Raw genomic sequence first — 12,897 nt, 5'->3', positions numbered from 1 at the left:
TTCAGCAATTTCAGCCACACCGGTTGCTGACATGTGTATAAAATCAAGCACACAGCCATGCAATCTCTATAGACAAACATTGGCAGTAGAATGGTCTTTACCAAAGAGCTCAGTGACTTTCAACGTTGCACTGTCATAGGATGCCACCTTTCCATCAAGTCAGTTCGTCAGATGTCTGTGCTGCTAGAGCTGCCCAAGTCAACTGTGCTTTTATTGTGAAGTGTAAACGTCTAGGAGCAACAACGGCTCAGCTGCCAAGTGGCAGGCCTTACAAGCTCACAGCTCACTTGTGGCTGAATGGAAGCAAGTCCCTGCAGCAATGTTCCAACATCTTGTGGAAAGCCTTCTCAGAAGAGTGGAGGCTGTTATAGCAGCAAAGGGGGGACCAAATCCATATTAATGCCCATGATTTTAGAATGAGATGTTCAATGGGGCAGGTGTCCACGTTCGTTTGGTCATGTGTAGGGAGGGGTAAAGTGACTAGGCAACAGGATAGACAGTAGCAGCAGTGTATGTGATAAGTGTGCGTGTGGCGAATGTGTGCCGTGCTCGGCCTGCCTTTTCTGTAGTCTACGTTGAGGGAGAAGTTGTTGTCCTGGCACGCTGCCAGGTCTCTGACCTTCCTATAGGCGGTATCATTGTCGTTGGTGATCAGGCCCACCAAGGGCTGTGGCGGTCATTACATTTTATCAGCCGGTTATTGTCATGCATAAGACTGCCGGTATCACGGTAATTGATTAAACATATTTAGCATCTCCAGGCCGCCGATTCGCGCTTTTGGAACATTTAAATTTCCATTCACCCAGTTCAATGTAACAGCGATAGGTTTAGGCTAATACTGGATACTCAAATTTTCCCTATACCCATCATGAGGTTGCTGCAAGCTAGCCTATGAAAAATGTACAATGTAGGTACACAAAGGTTGAGAAGAAAAATTTGAGGTGACACTGAAGTATCTGGTTCGAATCCAGGCAGCGTCACATCCAGCCACGATTGGGAGTTCCATAGGGCGGCGCAAAATTGGCCCAGCGTCGTCCGGGTTTGGCGGTCATTGTAAATAAGAATTTGTTCTTAAGTGAATTTGTCCAAATACTTTTGGTTCCCTAAAATGTGGACAAAAAGTGTCATTTCTGAACGATTCACCCGATATGGATGAAAATAGCCTGAAACGAAAGCTGACAGTCTGCACATTAACCTCAGTCATTGTATCATTTCAAATCCAAAGTGCTGGAATACCGGGGTATAACACACAATGTATCAGTGTCAATATACCTTTGGACCTCACTGAACGTTGCCAATTATTAAAATGTTTCAATTAGTTAGACTTTCTTCTTACCTCGGTCCACTTGTCATCCCCAATGCTCTGCAGCAGCAAGCAGAGTGGGTCAGACTTGGATCCAACGTCTTTGTCGAGGAGACTGCTGCACGAGATGGAGAGTTCTACTTTTGACACACATTGAGTAGCCATCTGAAAAAGAAAATAAAAATAAGATTTCATATCAACTATGACTATATTAAAAGCTAAAGTCTGCAGTTAAAAACAATAACAACGGGGTCCCTGCCACTTGCTTTGGTATACCGCTATGGGAATGTGCCAGTGAAATTAAAATCCTCTCAAATTCATAGATAACGCTCCAGATGCAGGGACCGACAGTCCATTACATTTTTTTTAAATTATTTGAAGCCATTTACATTCTTGTTGTTTATAAACAATCGAGTAAAGAACCCTTGTATATATATATATATATACACTGCTCAAAAAAATAAAGGTGACACTTAAACAACACAATGTAACTCCAAGTCAATCACACTTCTGTGAAATCAAACTGTACACTTAGGAAGCAACACTGATTGACAATACATTTCACATGCTGTTGTGCAAATGGAATAGACAAAAGGTGGAAATTATAGGCAATTAGCAAGACACCCCCCAATAAAGGACTGGTTCTGCAGGTGGTGACCACAGACCACTTCTCAGTTCCTATGCTTCCTGGCTGAAGTTTTGGTCACTTTTGAATGCTGGCGGTGCTTTCACTCTAGTGGTAGCATGAGACGGAGTCTACAACCCACACAAGTGGCTCAGGTAGTGCAGCCCATCCAGGATGGCACATCAATGCGAGCTGTGGCAAGAAGGTTTGCTGTGTCTGTCAGCGTAGTGTCCAGAGCATGGAGGCGCTACCAGGAGACAGGCCAGTACATCAGGAGACGTGGAGGAGGCCGTAGGAGGGCAACAACCCAGCAGCAGGACCGCTACCAGAGCCCTGCAAAATGACCTCCAGCAGGCCACAAATGTGCATGTGTCAGCATATGGTCTCACAAGGGGTCTGAGGATCTCATCTCGGTACCTAATGGCAGTCAGGCTACCTCTGGCGAGCCCATGGAGGGCTGTGCGGCCCCCCCAAAGAAATGCCACCCCACACCATGACTGACCCACCGCCAAACCAGTCATGCTGGAGGATGTTGCAGGCAGCAGAACGTTCTCCACGGCGTCTCCAGACTGTCACGTCTGTCACATGTGCTCAGTGTGAACCTGCTTTCATCTGTGAAGAGCACAGGGCGCCAGTGGCGAATTTGCCAATCTTGGTGTTCTCTGGCAAATGCCAAACGTCCTGCACGGTGTTGGGCTGTAACCCTCATGGAGTCTGTTTCTGACCGTTTGAGCAGACACATGCACATTTGTGGCCTGCTGGAGGTCATTTTGCAGGGCTCTGGCAGTGCTCCTCCTGCTCCTTCTTGCACAAAGGCGGAGGTAGCGGTCCTGCTGCTGGGTTGTTGCCCTCCTACGGCCTCCTCCACGTCTCCTGATGTACTGGCCTGTTTCCTGGTAGCGCCTCCATGCTCTGGACACTACGCTGACAGACACAGCAAACCTTCTTGCCCCAGCTCGCATTGATGTGCCATCCTGGATGAGCTGCACTACCTGAGCCACTTGTGTGGGTTGTAGACTCCGTCTCATGCTACCACTAGAGTGAAAGCACCGCCAGCATTCAAAAGTGACCAAAACATCAGCCAGGAAGCATAGGAACTGAGAAGTGGTCTGTGGTCACCACCTGCAGAACCCCTCCTTTATTGGGGGTGTCTTGCTAATTGCCTATAATTTCCACCTTTTGTCTATTCCATTTGCACAACAGCATGTGAAATGTATTGTCAATCAGTGTTGCTTCCTAAGTGGACAGTTTGAGTTTACAGAAGTGTGATTGACTTGGAGTTACATTGTTTAAGTGTTCCCTTTTATTTTTTTGAGCAGTATATATATATATATATATATATATACAGTGGGGAGAACAAGTATTTGATACACTGCCGATTTTGCAGGTTTTCCTACTTACAAAGCATGTAGAGGTCTGTAATTTTTATCATAGGTACACTTCAACTGTGAGAGACGGAATCTAAAACAAAAATCCCGAAAATCACATTGTATGATTTTTAAGTAATTAATTTGCATTTTATTGCATGACATAAGTATTTGATCACCTACCAACCAGTAAGAATTCCGGCTCTCACAGACCTGTTAGTTTTTCTTTAAGAAGCCCTCCTGTTCTCCACTCATTACCTGTATTAACTGCACCTGTTTGAACTCGTTACCTGTATAAAAGACACCTGTCCACACACTCAATCAAACAGACTCCAACCTCTCCACAATGGCCAAGACCAGAGAGCTGTGTAAGGACATCAGGGATAAAATTGTAGACCTGCACAAGGCTGGGATGGGCTACAGGACAATAGGCAAGCAGCTTGGTGAGAAGGCAACAACTGTTGGCGCAATTATTAGAAAATAGAAGAAAATAGAAGAAGTTCAAGATGATGGTCAATCACCCTCGGTCTGGGGCTCCATGCAAGATCTCACCTCGTGGGGCATCAATGATCATGAGGAAGGTGAGGGATCAGCCCAGAACTACACGGCAGGACCTGGTCAATGACCTGAAGAGAGCTGGGACCACAGTCTCAAAGAAAACCATTAGTAACACACTACGCCGTCATGGATTAAAATCCTGCAGCGCACACAAGGTCCCCCTGCTCAAGCAGGCGCATGTCCAGGCCCGTCTGAAGTTTGCCAATGACCATCTAAATGATCCAGAGGAGGAATGGGAGAAGGTCATGTGGTCTGATGATTCAAAAATAGATATTTTTGGTCTAAACTCCACTCGCCGTGTTTGGAGGAAGAAGAAGGATGAGTACAACCCCAAGAACACCATCCCAACCGTGAAGCATGGAGGTGGAAACATCATTCTTTGGGGATGCTTTTCTGCAAAGGGGACAGGACGACGGCACCGTATTGAGGGGAGGATGGATGGGGCCATGTATTGCGAGATCTTAGCCAACAACCTCCTTCCCTCAGTAAGAGCATTGATGATGGGTCGTGGCTGGGTCTTCCAGCATGACAACGACCCGAAACACACAGCCAGGGCAACTAAGGAGTGGCTCCGTAAGAAGTATCTCAAGGTCCTGGAGTGGCCTAGCCAGTCTCCAGACCTGAACCCAATAGAAAATCTTTGGAGGGAGCTGAAAGTCCGTATTGCCCAGCGACAGCCCCGAAACCTGAAGGATCTGGAGAAGGTCTGTATGGAGGAGTGGGCCAAAATCCCTGCTGCAGTGTGTGCAAACCTGGTCAAGAACTACAGGAAACGTATGATCTCTGTAATTGCAAACAAAGGATTCTGTACCAAATATTAAGTTCTGCTTTTCTGATGTATCAAATACTTATGTCATGCAATAAAATGCGAATTAATTACTTAAAAATCATACAATGTGATTTTCGGGATTTTTGTTTTAGATTCCGTCTCTCACAGTTGAAGTGTACCTATGATAAAAATTACAGACCTCTACATGCTTTGTAAGTAGGAAAATCTGCAAAATCGGCAGTGTATCAAATACTTGTTCTCCCCACTGTATATATATATATATATATATACACACATATACACACACACACACACAAATATATATATACACAGTGGGGAGAACAAGTATTTGATAACCTGCAAAATCGGCAGTGTTTCCTACTTACAAAGCATGTAGACGTCTGTAATTTTTATCATAGGTACACTTCAACTGTGAGAGACGGAATCTAAAACAAAAATCCAGAAAATCACATTGTATGATTTTTAAGTAATTAATTTGCATGACATAAGTATTTGATCACCTACCAACCAGTAAGAATTCCGGCTCTCACAGACCTGTTAGTTTTTCTTTAAGAAGCCCTCCTGTTCTCCACTCATTACCTGTATTACCTGCATCCCAACCGTGAAGCATGGAGGTGGAAACATCATTCTTTGGGGATGCTTTTCTGCAAAGGGGACAGGACGACTGCACCGTATTGAGGGGAGGATGGATGGGGCCATGTATTGCGAGATCTTGGCCAACAACCTCCTTCCCTCAGTGAGAGCATTGAAGATGGGTCGTGGCTGGCTTCCAATTGTGCAAGTTCTTAATGGCACCTGTTTGAACTTGTTATCAGTATAAAAAGACACCTGTCCACAACCTCAAACAGTCACACGCCAAACTCCACTATGGCCAAGACCAAAGAGCTGTCAAAGGAAACCAGAAACAAAATTGTAGACCTGCACCAGGCTGGGAAGACTGAATCTGCAATAGGTAAGCAGCTTGGTTTGAAGAAATCAACTGTGGGAGCAATTATTAGAAAATGGAAGACATACAAGACCACTGATAATCTCCCTCGATCTGGGGCTCCACGCAAGATCTCACCCCGTGGGGTCAAAATGATCGCAAGAACGGTGAGCAAAAATCCCAGAACCACACGGGGGGACCTAGTGAATGACCTGCAGAGAGCTGGGACCAAAGTAACAAAGCCTACCATCAGTAACACACTACGCCGCCAGGGACTCAAATCCTGCAGTGCCAGACGTGTCCCCCTGCTTAAGCCAGTACATGTCCAGGCCCATCTGAAGTTTGCTAGAGAGCATTTGGATGATCCAGAAGAAGATTGGGAGAATGTCATATGGTCACATGAAACCAAAATATAACTTTTTGGTAAAAACTCAACTCGTCGTGTTTGGAGGACAAAGAATGCTGAGTTGCATCCAAATAACACCATATCTACTGTGAAGCATGTGGGTGGAAACATCATGCTTTGGGGCTGTTTTTCTGCAAAGGGACCAGGACGACTGATCTGTGTAAAGGAAAGAATGAATGGGGCCATTTATCGTGAGATTTTGAGTGAAAACCTCCTTCCATCAGCAAGGGCATTGAAGATGAAACGTGGCTGGGTCTTTCAGCATGACAATGATCCCAAACACACCGCCCGGGCAACGAAGGAGTGGCTTCGTAAGAAGCATTTCAAGGTCCTGGAGTGGCCTAGCCAGTCTCCAGATCTCAACCCCATAGAAAATCTTTGGAGGGAGTTGAAAGTCCGTGTTGCCCAGCAACAGCCCCAAAACATCACTGCTCTAGAGGAGATCTGCATGGAGGAATGGGCCAAAATACCAGCAACCGTGTGTGAAAACCTTGTGAAGACTTACAGAAAACATTTGACCTCTGTCATTGCCAACAAAGGGTATATAACAGAGTATTGAGATAAACTTTTGTTATTGACCAAATACTTATTTTCCACCATAATTTGCAAATAAATTCATTAAAAATCCTAAAATGTGATTTTCTGGATTTTTTTTCTCATTTTGTCTGTCATAGTTGAAGTGTACCTATGATGAAAATTACAGGCCTCTCTCATCTTTAAGTGGGAGAACTTGCACAATTGGTGGCTGACTAAATACTTTTTTGCCCCACTGTATAACCAGCATGGCTACCAAAGCATTCTGCAGCGATGCGCCATCCCATCTGGTTTGTGCTTAGTGGGACTATCATTTGTTTTTCAACAGGACAATGACCCAAAACACACCTCCTCTATTTGACCAAGGGGATTGTGAAGGCCAGGTCATGTGTTGCAGCACTCAATCAATCACACGACCTCAATACAATTGAGATGGTTTGGGATCAGTTGGACCGCAGAGTGAAGAAAAAGTAGCCAACAGGGGCTCAGCATACAGTTGCAAGAAATCCAGGTAATTAGTGTTTTCTGCATAAATTGGTCAACAAATTTTATCTGATCTTCATGATTCCATGTGTTATTTCATAGTTTTGATGTCTTCACTATTATTCAACAATGTAGAAAATAGTTTTAAAAAAATAAAAAAATCCTTGAATGAGTAGGTGTCCAAACTTGACTGGTACTGTAAATATTATTAATATTTAATTCAGTGATTATGACCCAATCCTCAGTAGCCTATTCTAGCAGACTATTTCTTACCTCAATCTTCACGCTATTTATGTTTAATAAAGTAGTCTAAATTTGAACTAAGCAAGATGCTAAATTGTTTACATATTGCCTACATCTTGTCTAGGCTACAGTAGACTATCTGAAATGAGATATAGGCATATCAGGGGCTATAGGCTACCTGCCTTTATCTAAGCAAACCATGTCGAAGTTCAATCATAAACCCAGATTTTAGTCTGTAGTCTATGTTTATTGAAATGACAAGTCAATCTCGCAAATGGGCCATTTATCACAGTTTGTAGTCTTAACATCTGGCACATAATAGCACAATTGTCAGAAAATAATCTTAACATTCTTTTTTTTGTTAGCCCAAGTGTTCCTTGCTCAGAGATTGAAATCCTATGTCCAACTTTCAAGGAATTTATTTACAATTATATACACCTGGTTCGAGTCATGAATGCTGACTGGCTGAAAGCCGTGGTATATCAGACCATATACCACGGTTATGACAAAAATAACTTTTTACTGTTCTAATTACGTTGGTAATATGTATCATTCTCCACCAAGGGCTATCGCACACAGAGATATCGTAGACAACCCTGTTGCTACGGTTGAAGACGGGAATAAGTACAAGTAGGCCCGCTATGACCTCCGCAGAGTCATTAAACGAGCAAAAGAACAATATAGGAATAAAGTTAATTCATATGGCACAGGCTCCGATGCCCGCCGCATGTGGCAGGGGCTACAGTCCATTACGGATTACAAAGGAAGACCCAACCATGATCTGCCCAACAACGCCTCTCTACCAGACAAACTCAACGCATTTTATGCACGCTTGGACAACAACATTGAGCCGGGTGTGAGGGCCGTCACCGACCCAGAGGATTGGATGATCTCGCTCTCCGAGGCCGACGTCAGGTAGGGTCTTTAAATTAGGTCAACACCCGCAAGGCCGCGGGCCCAGACAGTATTCCAGGGCACGTTCTCAGAGCATGCGCAGAACAGCTGGCAGGCATATTCACTGTCATTTTCAACCTGTCCTTGTCCCAGTCTGTAATCCCCACGTTTTATGATTACCACAAACATTCCTGTTCCCAAGAACTCAAAGGGTCCATGCCACAATGACTACCCTCCTGTAGCACTTTTGTATACATGAAGTGCTTTGAGGCTGGTTATGGCACACATTGACGCCATTATCCCAGCCCCCCTAGACTCACTCCAATTTGCATACCACCCCAACAGATCCATAGACAATGCAATCTCAATTGCTCTCCACACTGCACTCACCAGCCTAGATAAGTGGAATACCTATGTGATAATGCTGTTCATTGACTACAGCTCAGTGTTCAACACCATTGTCCCCTCCAAGCTTGTCACCAAGCTTAGGACTCTGGGTCTGAACACCTCCCTCTACAACTGGATCCTGGACTTCCAGACGGGCCCACCCCCAGGTGGTGAGTGTAGGCAACATCACCTCTGCCACGCTGACCCTTAACATAGGGGCCCCACAGGGGTGTGTGCTTAGTCCCCTCTTGTACTCCCTGTTCACCCACGACTGTGCCCATGCACAACTCCCAACACCATTATGAAGTTCCCTGACGACACAACAGTGGTAGGACCGATCACCAGCGACAATGAGTCAGCATACAGGGAGGTCAGTGACCTGGCAGTGTGGTGCCGGGAGCAGGTAGACAACTTCAAATTCCTCTGTGTCCAAATCACTAATGACTTAAAATGGTACACACACACACACACACACACACACACACACACACACACACACACACACACACACACACACACACACACACACACACACACACACACACACACACACACACACACACACACACACACACACACACACACACACACACACACACTTGAAGAAAGCGTGAGTGTCTCTTCACCATCAGGTTGAAAAAGTTTGGCATGGACCCTCAAATCCTGAAAAGGCTGAATCACTGCTTGGTATGGCTATAGCACTACCTTCGATCCCATGGCGCTACAGAGGCTGGTGCAGACAGCCCAGTACACCACTGGGGCCGAGCTCCCTGCCACCCAGAACCTCTATATCAGGCGATGTGAAAAGAAGGCCCAGAACATCAAAGACTCCAACCACCCAAGCCATAGACTATTTTCTCTGCTGCCGCACAGCAAGAGGTACCGGTGAATCAAGTCTGACATTAACAGGCTCTTGAACAGTTTTTATCCCCAAGCAATTCGACTGATAAATAGCTAACAAAATAGCTTCACGGAATACCTGAGTTCACCTTGTATCTGTATTGACCATTAATTTCAATATTTGCACTTTTGGAATCATGGAAATAGAATATAAATAATAGTGGGGACTTTGAATACAGTGTTGTCTGACATGACAAGGACGAGTTATTGTGACCGGCTAAGAACCAAAGTGATGTTTTGTGTTTCCTAGGGGACCCTATAATCTTTGGCTACATTAAATCTTTATTCATATAGCCAACATATTCATGCTTCGCCTATTCCTCTTTGATTTAAAAGATACTGTTGCACAAACACGCTGATTTAGGCCTCCACCAGCACTGGTATCAGGCTGTATTAGCTAGCTACGTTTGCTCTGACTCATTACTTTTAACTAGTTAGCTTAATTTGCTAAGAAAATACAAACTAGCTGTTTGCAGATATAAGAAACACAAACCAATAATGTAATTATTGAACACTTGTGGATTTATATTAAGATCAAATTGGAAACAATATAATTGTCATCAACATTGTTGCATGTGCTGCATTGACCATGCAGACGAACGAAAGTGTCTCGTGGTCAAAGCAACAAATGCGCTCCTTGAGTGACAAGGGGTGGGACTAGGTCTGTGTGTAAAGCAGCATGGAGTAAGAGTGGAGGGATGACTCAAGTAGCGGAGTAAACTATAAAAATGGACGTTACACACGGCGTATCACATTTAACAAACCAAACATTCAAATACTGTAATAGAAGGTAAAGTATAAACCCAAACGAGTCTGTGCATCAATACCGGTATATAGTAAATACAGTATACCGCCCAACCCTAGACTCTACACACCTGCTCACATGAGCTGCTGCTACTGTTTATCTTATATCCTGTTGCTTAGTCCCCTTACCCCTATACATATCTAACGCCATCACTCCAGTATCCCTGCACATTTAAATATGGTATTGGATCTGACTTTAAATATTCCCTGTATATAGTATGCTTACTTTCTTTAATGTGCATTACATATTTCCTAATCTTTTTTTTTTGTAATACATTGTTATTGATTACTGCATTGTTGGGTTTTGAGTTTGCAAGAAAGGCACTTCACTGTACTTGTGCATTTGACATTAAAACCTAACCAGTTTATAATATCAATAAGGCACCCAGGGGGTTTGTGGTATATGTTGCTGTATCCAGGCACTCCGTGTTGAGTCATGCTGAGAACAGCCCTTACCTTCCGATCACACCGACAGCTTCATTGCATTTTGGTACACCAGAATGACATTAATTTCCAATGAAACACTGCGTTTGCCTTGCATCATTGCGGTGCAACTGGCAGTTGCAGGGCGTTTGGTGTGTTGCATATTGATCGAACGTATGCGTCAAACTGTATGCGTACGGCTTGATAGAAACCGTAGCAGAAGGTGAATGTTTTACTTTTGTTGCATACATACATATCCAGATACACACTATTTTGCGCACGCATACTATCGGTGTTCTCGAAGCGTAAACTGTGGTGTATTGGCCACATTCCACACCCCCTTGTGCATTATTGCGTAATCATAACAGTCAAACGAGTTAAATCCACATCCATTGATGGAAAATTATCTTGGGAGTTTAATACGAGCGAATTATCTTCTTCTGGGACATATTCAAATTCCTTTATTAAGTGATGGAAAATGATCTGTGGAGTTTAATACGAGCGAATTATCCACTATTGCGACATATTCAAATTCCTTTATTAAGTCATAGCTCGCAAGAATGATTATTTAGAGTTAAACCGAATTTTGCATTTAACGTTGTTACAAATTACTACGATATTTCTTCTTAATTGCCTCGAAACGTTATGGTGGGAAAAAAAGGGTTTATTGTATAAATATGTCAACTCTCTTGCTGTTAAAAAAACGTTGGGCTAGTTTTCAGGCCTTTGGGCGGGTTTTGAGTAGTCGTCGCGCTAAAAACCCTGGCTCACGCTAATGTTGTTCACAACACACTGGTACTGTATATTTACAATAAACTACATACTTCCTAGTTAACAGCAAAAGTTCAGCTGTGAATCAGACACGCTGAAAACTACCAGACGCTTATTTTATAGTAGAGACTCGACATGGAGAGAGAACTTTGTATGTAGTTAACTCAACCATAAAACAATAAAAACTGACTGACTGACAAGAACCCCAAGGCCAGGGCCCATTACGCCCATAAAATAACAATAAACGGATTTGCCTGCTCACCTCGATCTCTAAACTAACAGAGGCTTACTTTATAAAAATAGGTAGGCTACAAATATTACCTTGTCGCACGAAACGGAATATCAGGTCTCTTATGAAACAGTTGTACTTGTCTTGCAACTAAAAAGCACACTGCCGTAACACGAAATGAATAGGAAATATTTCCTAAAAAAGGTGTGGCAGATGGTCAAGTGAGCTCAACATTGGATGATCAGCCAGCATAAAAACGTTCCTATTGGACAAGAGACAACGTCACTCACCCGGTGCCCGCAGTGCAGGGGGAAGGGTCCGTACTAACCGGAATCCTTGGGACGTCCCTACCCCATGCAAATCGTTGAAGTTTAACATGGTTAAGGCAAATATTTGTGGTAAGGTTAGGTAGGGGACGTGCTAAGAATCCCAGATAGTACTGGCCGTGCAGGAAGTGACTACACACATATCCCGGTTGTCACTAGTTACCACAGCCACAAATTGCCTGTATAGTAAAAATGTATGAAAACCAAAATGTGCTTTTTGGTCTTAATTTAAGATTAAGGTTAGTCATAGTGTTATCAGTGTGCCTAGGGTTAAGTTTAGAAATGGTAGAAATAGGCGGGTTTAGCCGAGTATACACTTGCGGGGCGAGGAAGGATGGAAGGATTTTTAAACGGAACGCCCTTGCCCGGAAATTCGTCACACGTTCATCCCGCGATGACTGTGTTTTCAACCACCGGTAGTTTGTTGGTGCTTTATTTGCGCTACAGTCAATTATGATTGCATGTCTACTTACATTAAATATGTAATTATTAATATACGCCTACTGTATAATAGTTAGCTAATTAATTAGCTAACTAACGTTAGCCTGCCTAGCTGGAACCTCTGAAGAAGGAAAATGTTTTATTTCTACAATCTCCAAAAACTAACCAAAAACAAAAACATAATTACTTTTACTAGACGTGTTTGTGAATTAGTAGCACAATTTATAACTTATTTGCATTTGTTTTTACTTACACTTGTATGTTGACATCTCCATATTAATGTTGAAGTTTTAAGTTTTGGCAGACTTTTCTTAGCAGATGTACAATCATCGGGGCGTTTCATGCCCGACGTGAACATAATTGTACATTCGCAAACGCCATTGAAAACGAGGGCTGAGGTGCTTACGTTGCTAACTTCCCTTGCTTGGCGTCTTCATTTGGACCAACGACAAGATTGGGCGCGGCAATTCCCCTAAGGGCATGAGGCG

At 43.6% G+C, this 12,897-nt stretch overlaps 1 protein-coding gene across 7 annotated transcripts in view; it reads right to left on the bottom strand.

Annotated features, from left to right (window-relative positions):
- LOC139566130 (copine-3-like) overlaps positions 1-12,897 on the bottom strand; it is a 68,988-nt gene that overhangs the window by 35,130 nt on the left and 20,961 nt on the right. For 2 of the 7 annotated variants that reach the window (XM_071387110.1, XM_071387091.1), the window contains exons 1-3: positions 11,735-11,827; positions 5,009-5,068; positions 1,337-1,468 (exon numbers count right to left, since the gene is read on the bottom strand). In XM_071387110.1, coding sequence (XP_071243211.1) covers positions 1,337-1,468 — 132 coding nt within the window. In that variant the 5' untranslated portion in view covers positions 5,009-5,068; positions 11,735-11,827. Of the gene's footprint in view, positions 1-1,336; positions 1,469-5,008; positions 5,069-11,734; positions 11,883-12,662; positions 12,882-12,897 lie in introns of those variants that run through there. The other 5 variants (XM_071387081.1, XM_071387073.1, XM_071387099.1 and 2 more) reach the window with 3 other exon arrangements.

Source organism: Salvelinus alpinus, chromosome 2 (assembly GCF_045679555.1).
Source record: "Salvelinus alpinus chromosome 2, SLU_Salpinus.1, whole genome shotgun sequence".
Lineage (NCBI taxonomy): Eukaryota > Metazoa > Chordata > Actinopteri > Salmoniformes > Salmonidae > Salvelinus > Salvelinus alpinus.
The sequence above is the reverse complement of the archived record's forward strand: the minus strand, read 5'-3'. Positions and strand labels throughout refer to the sequence as shown.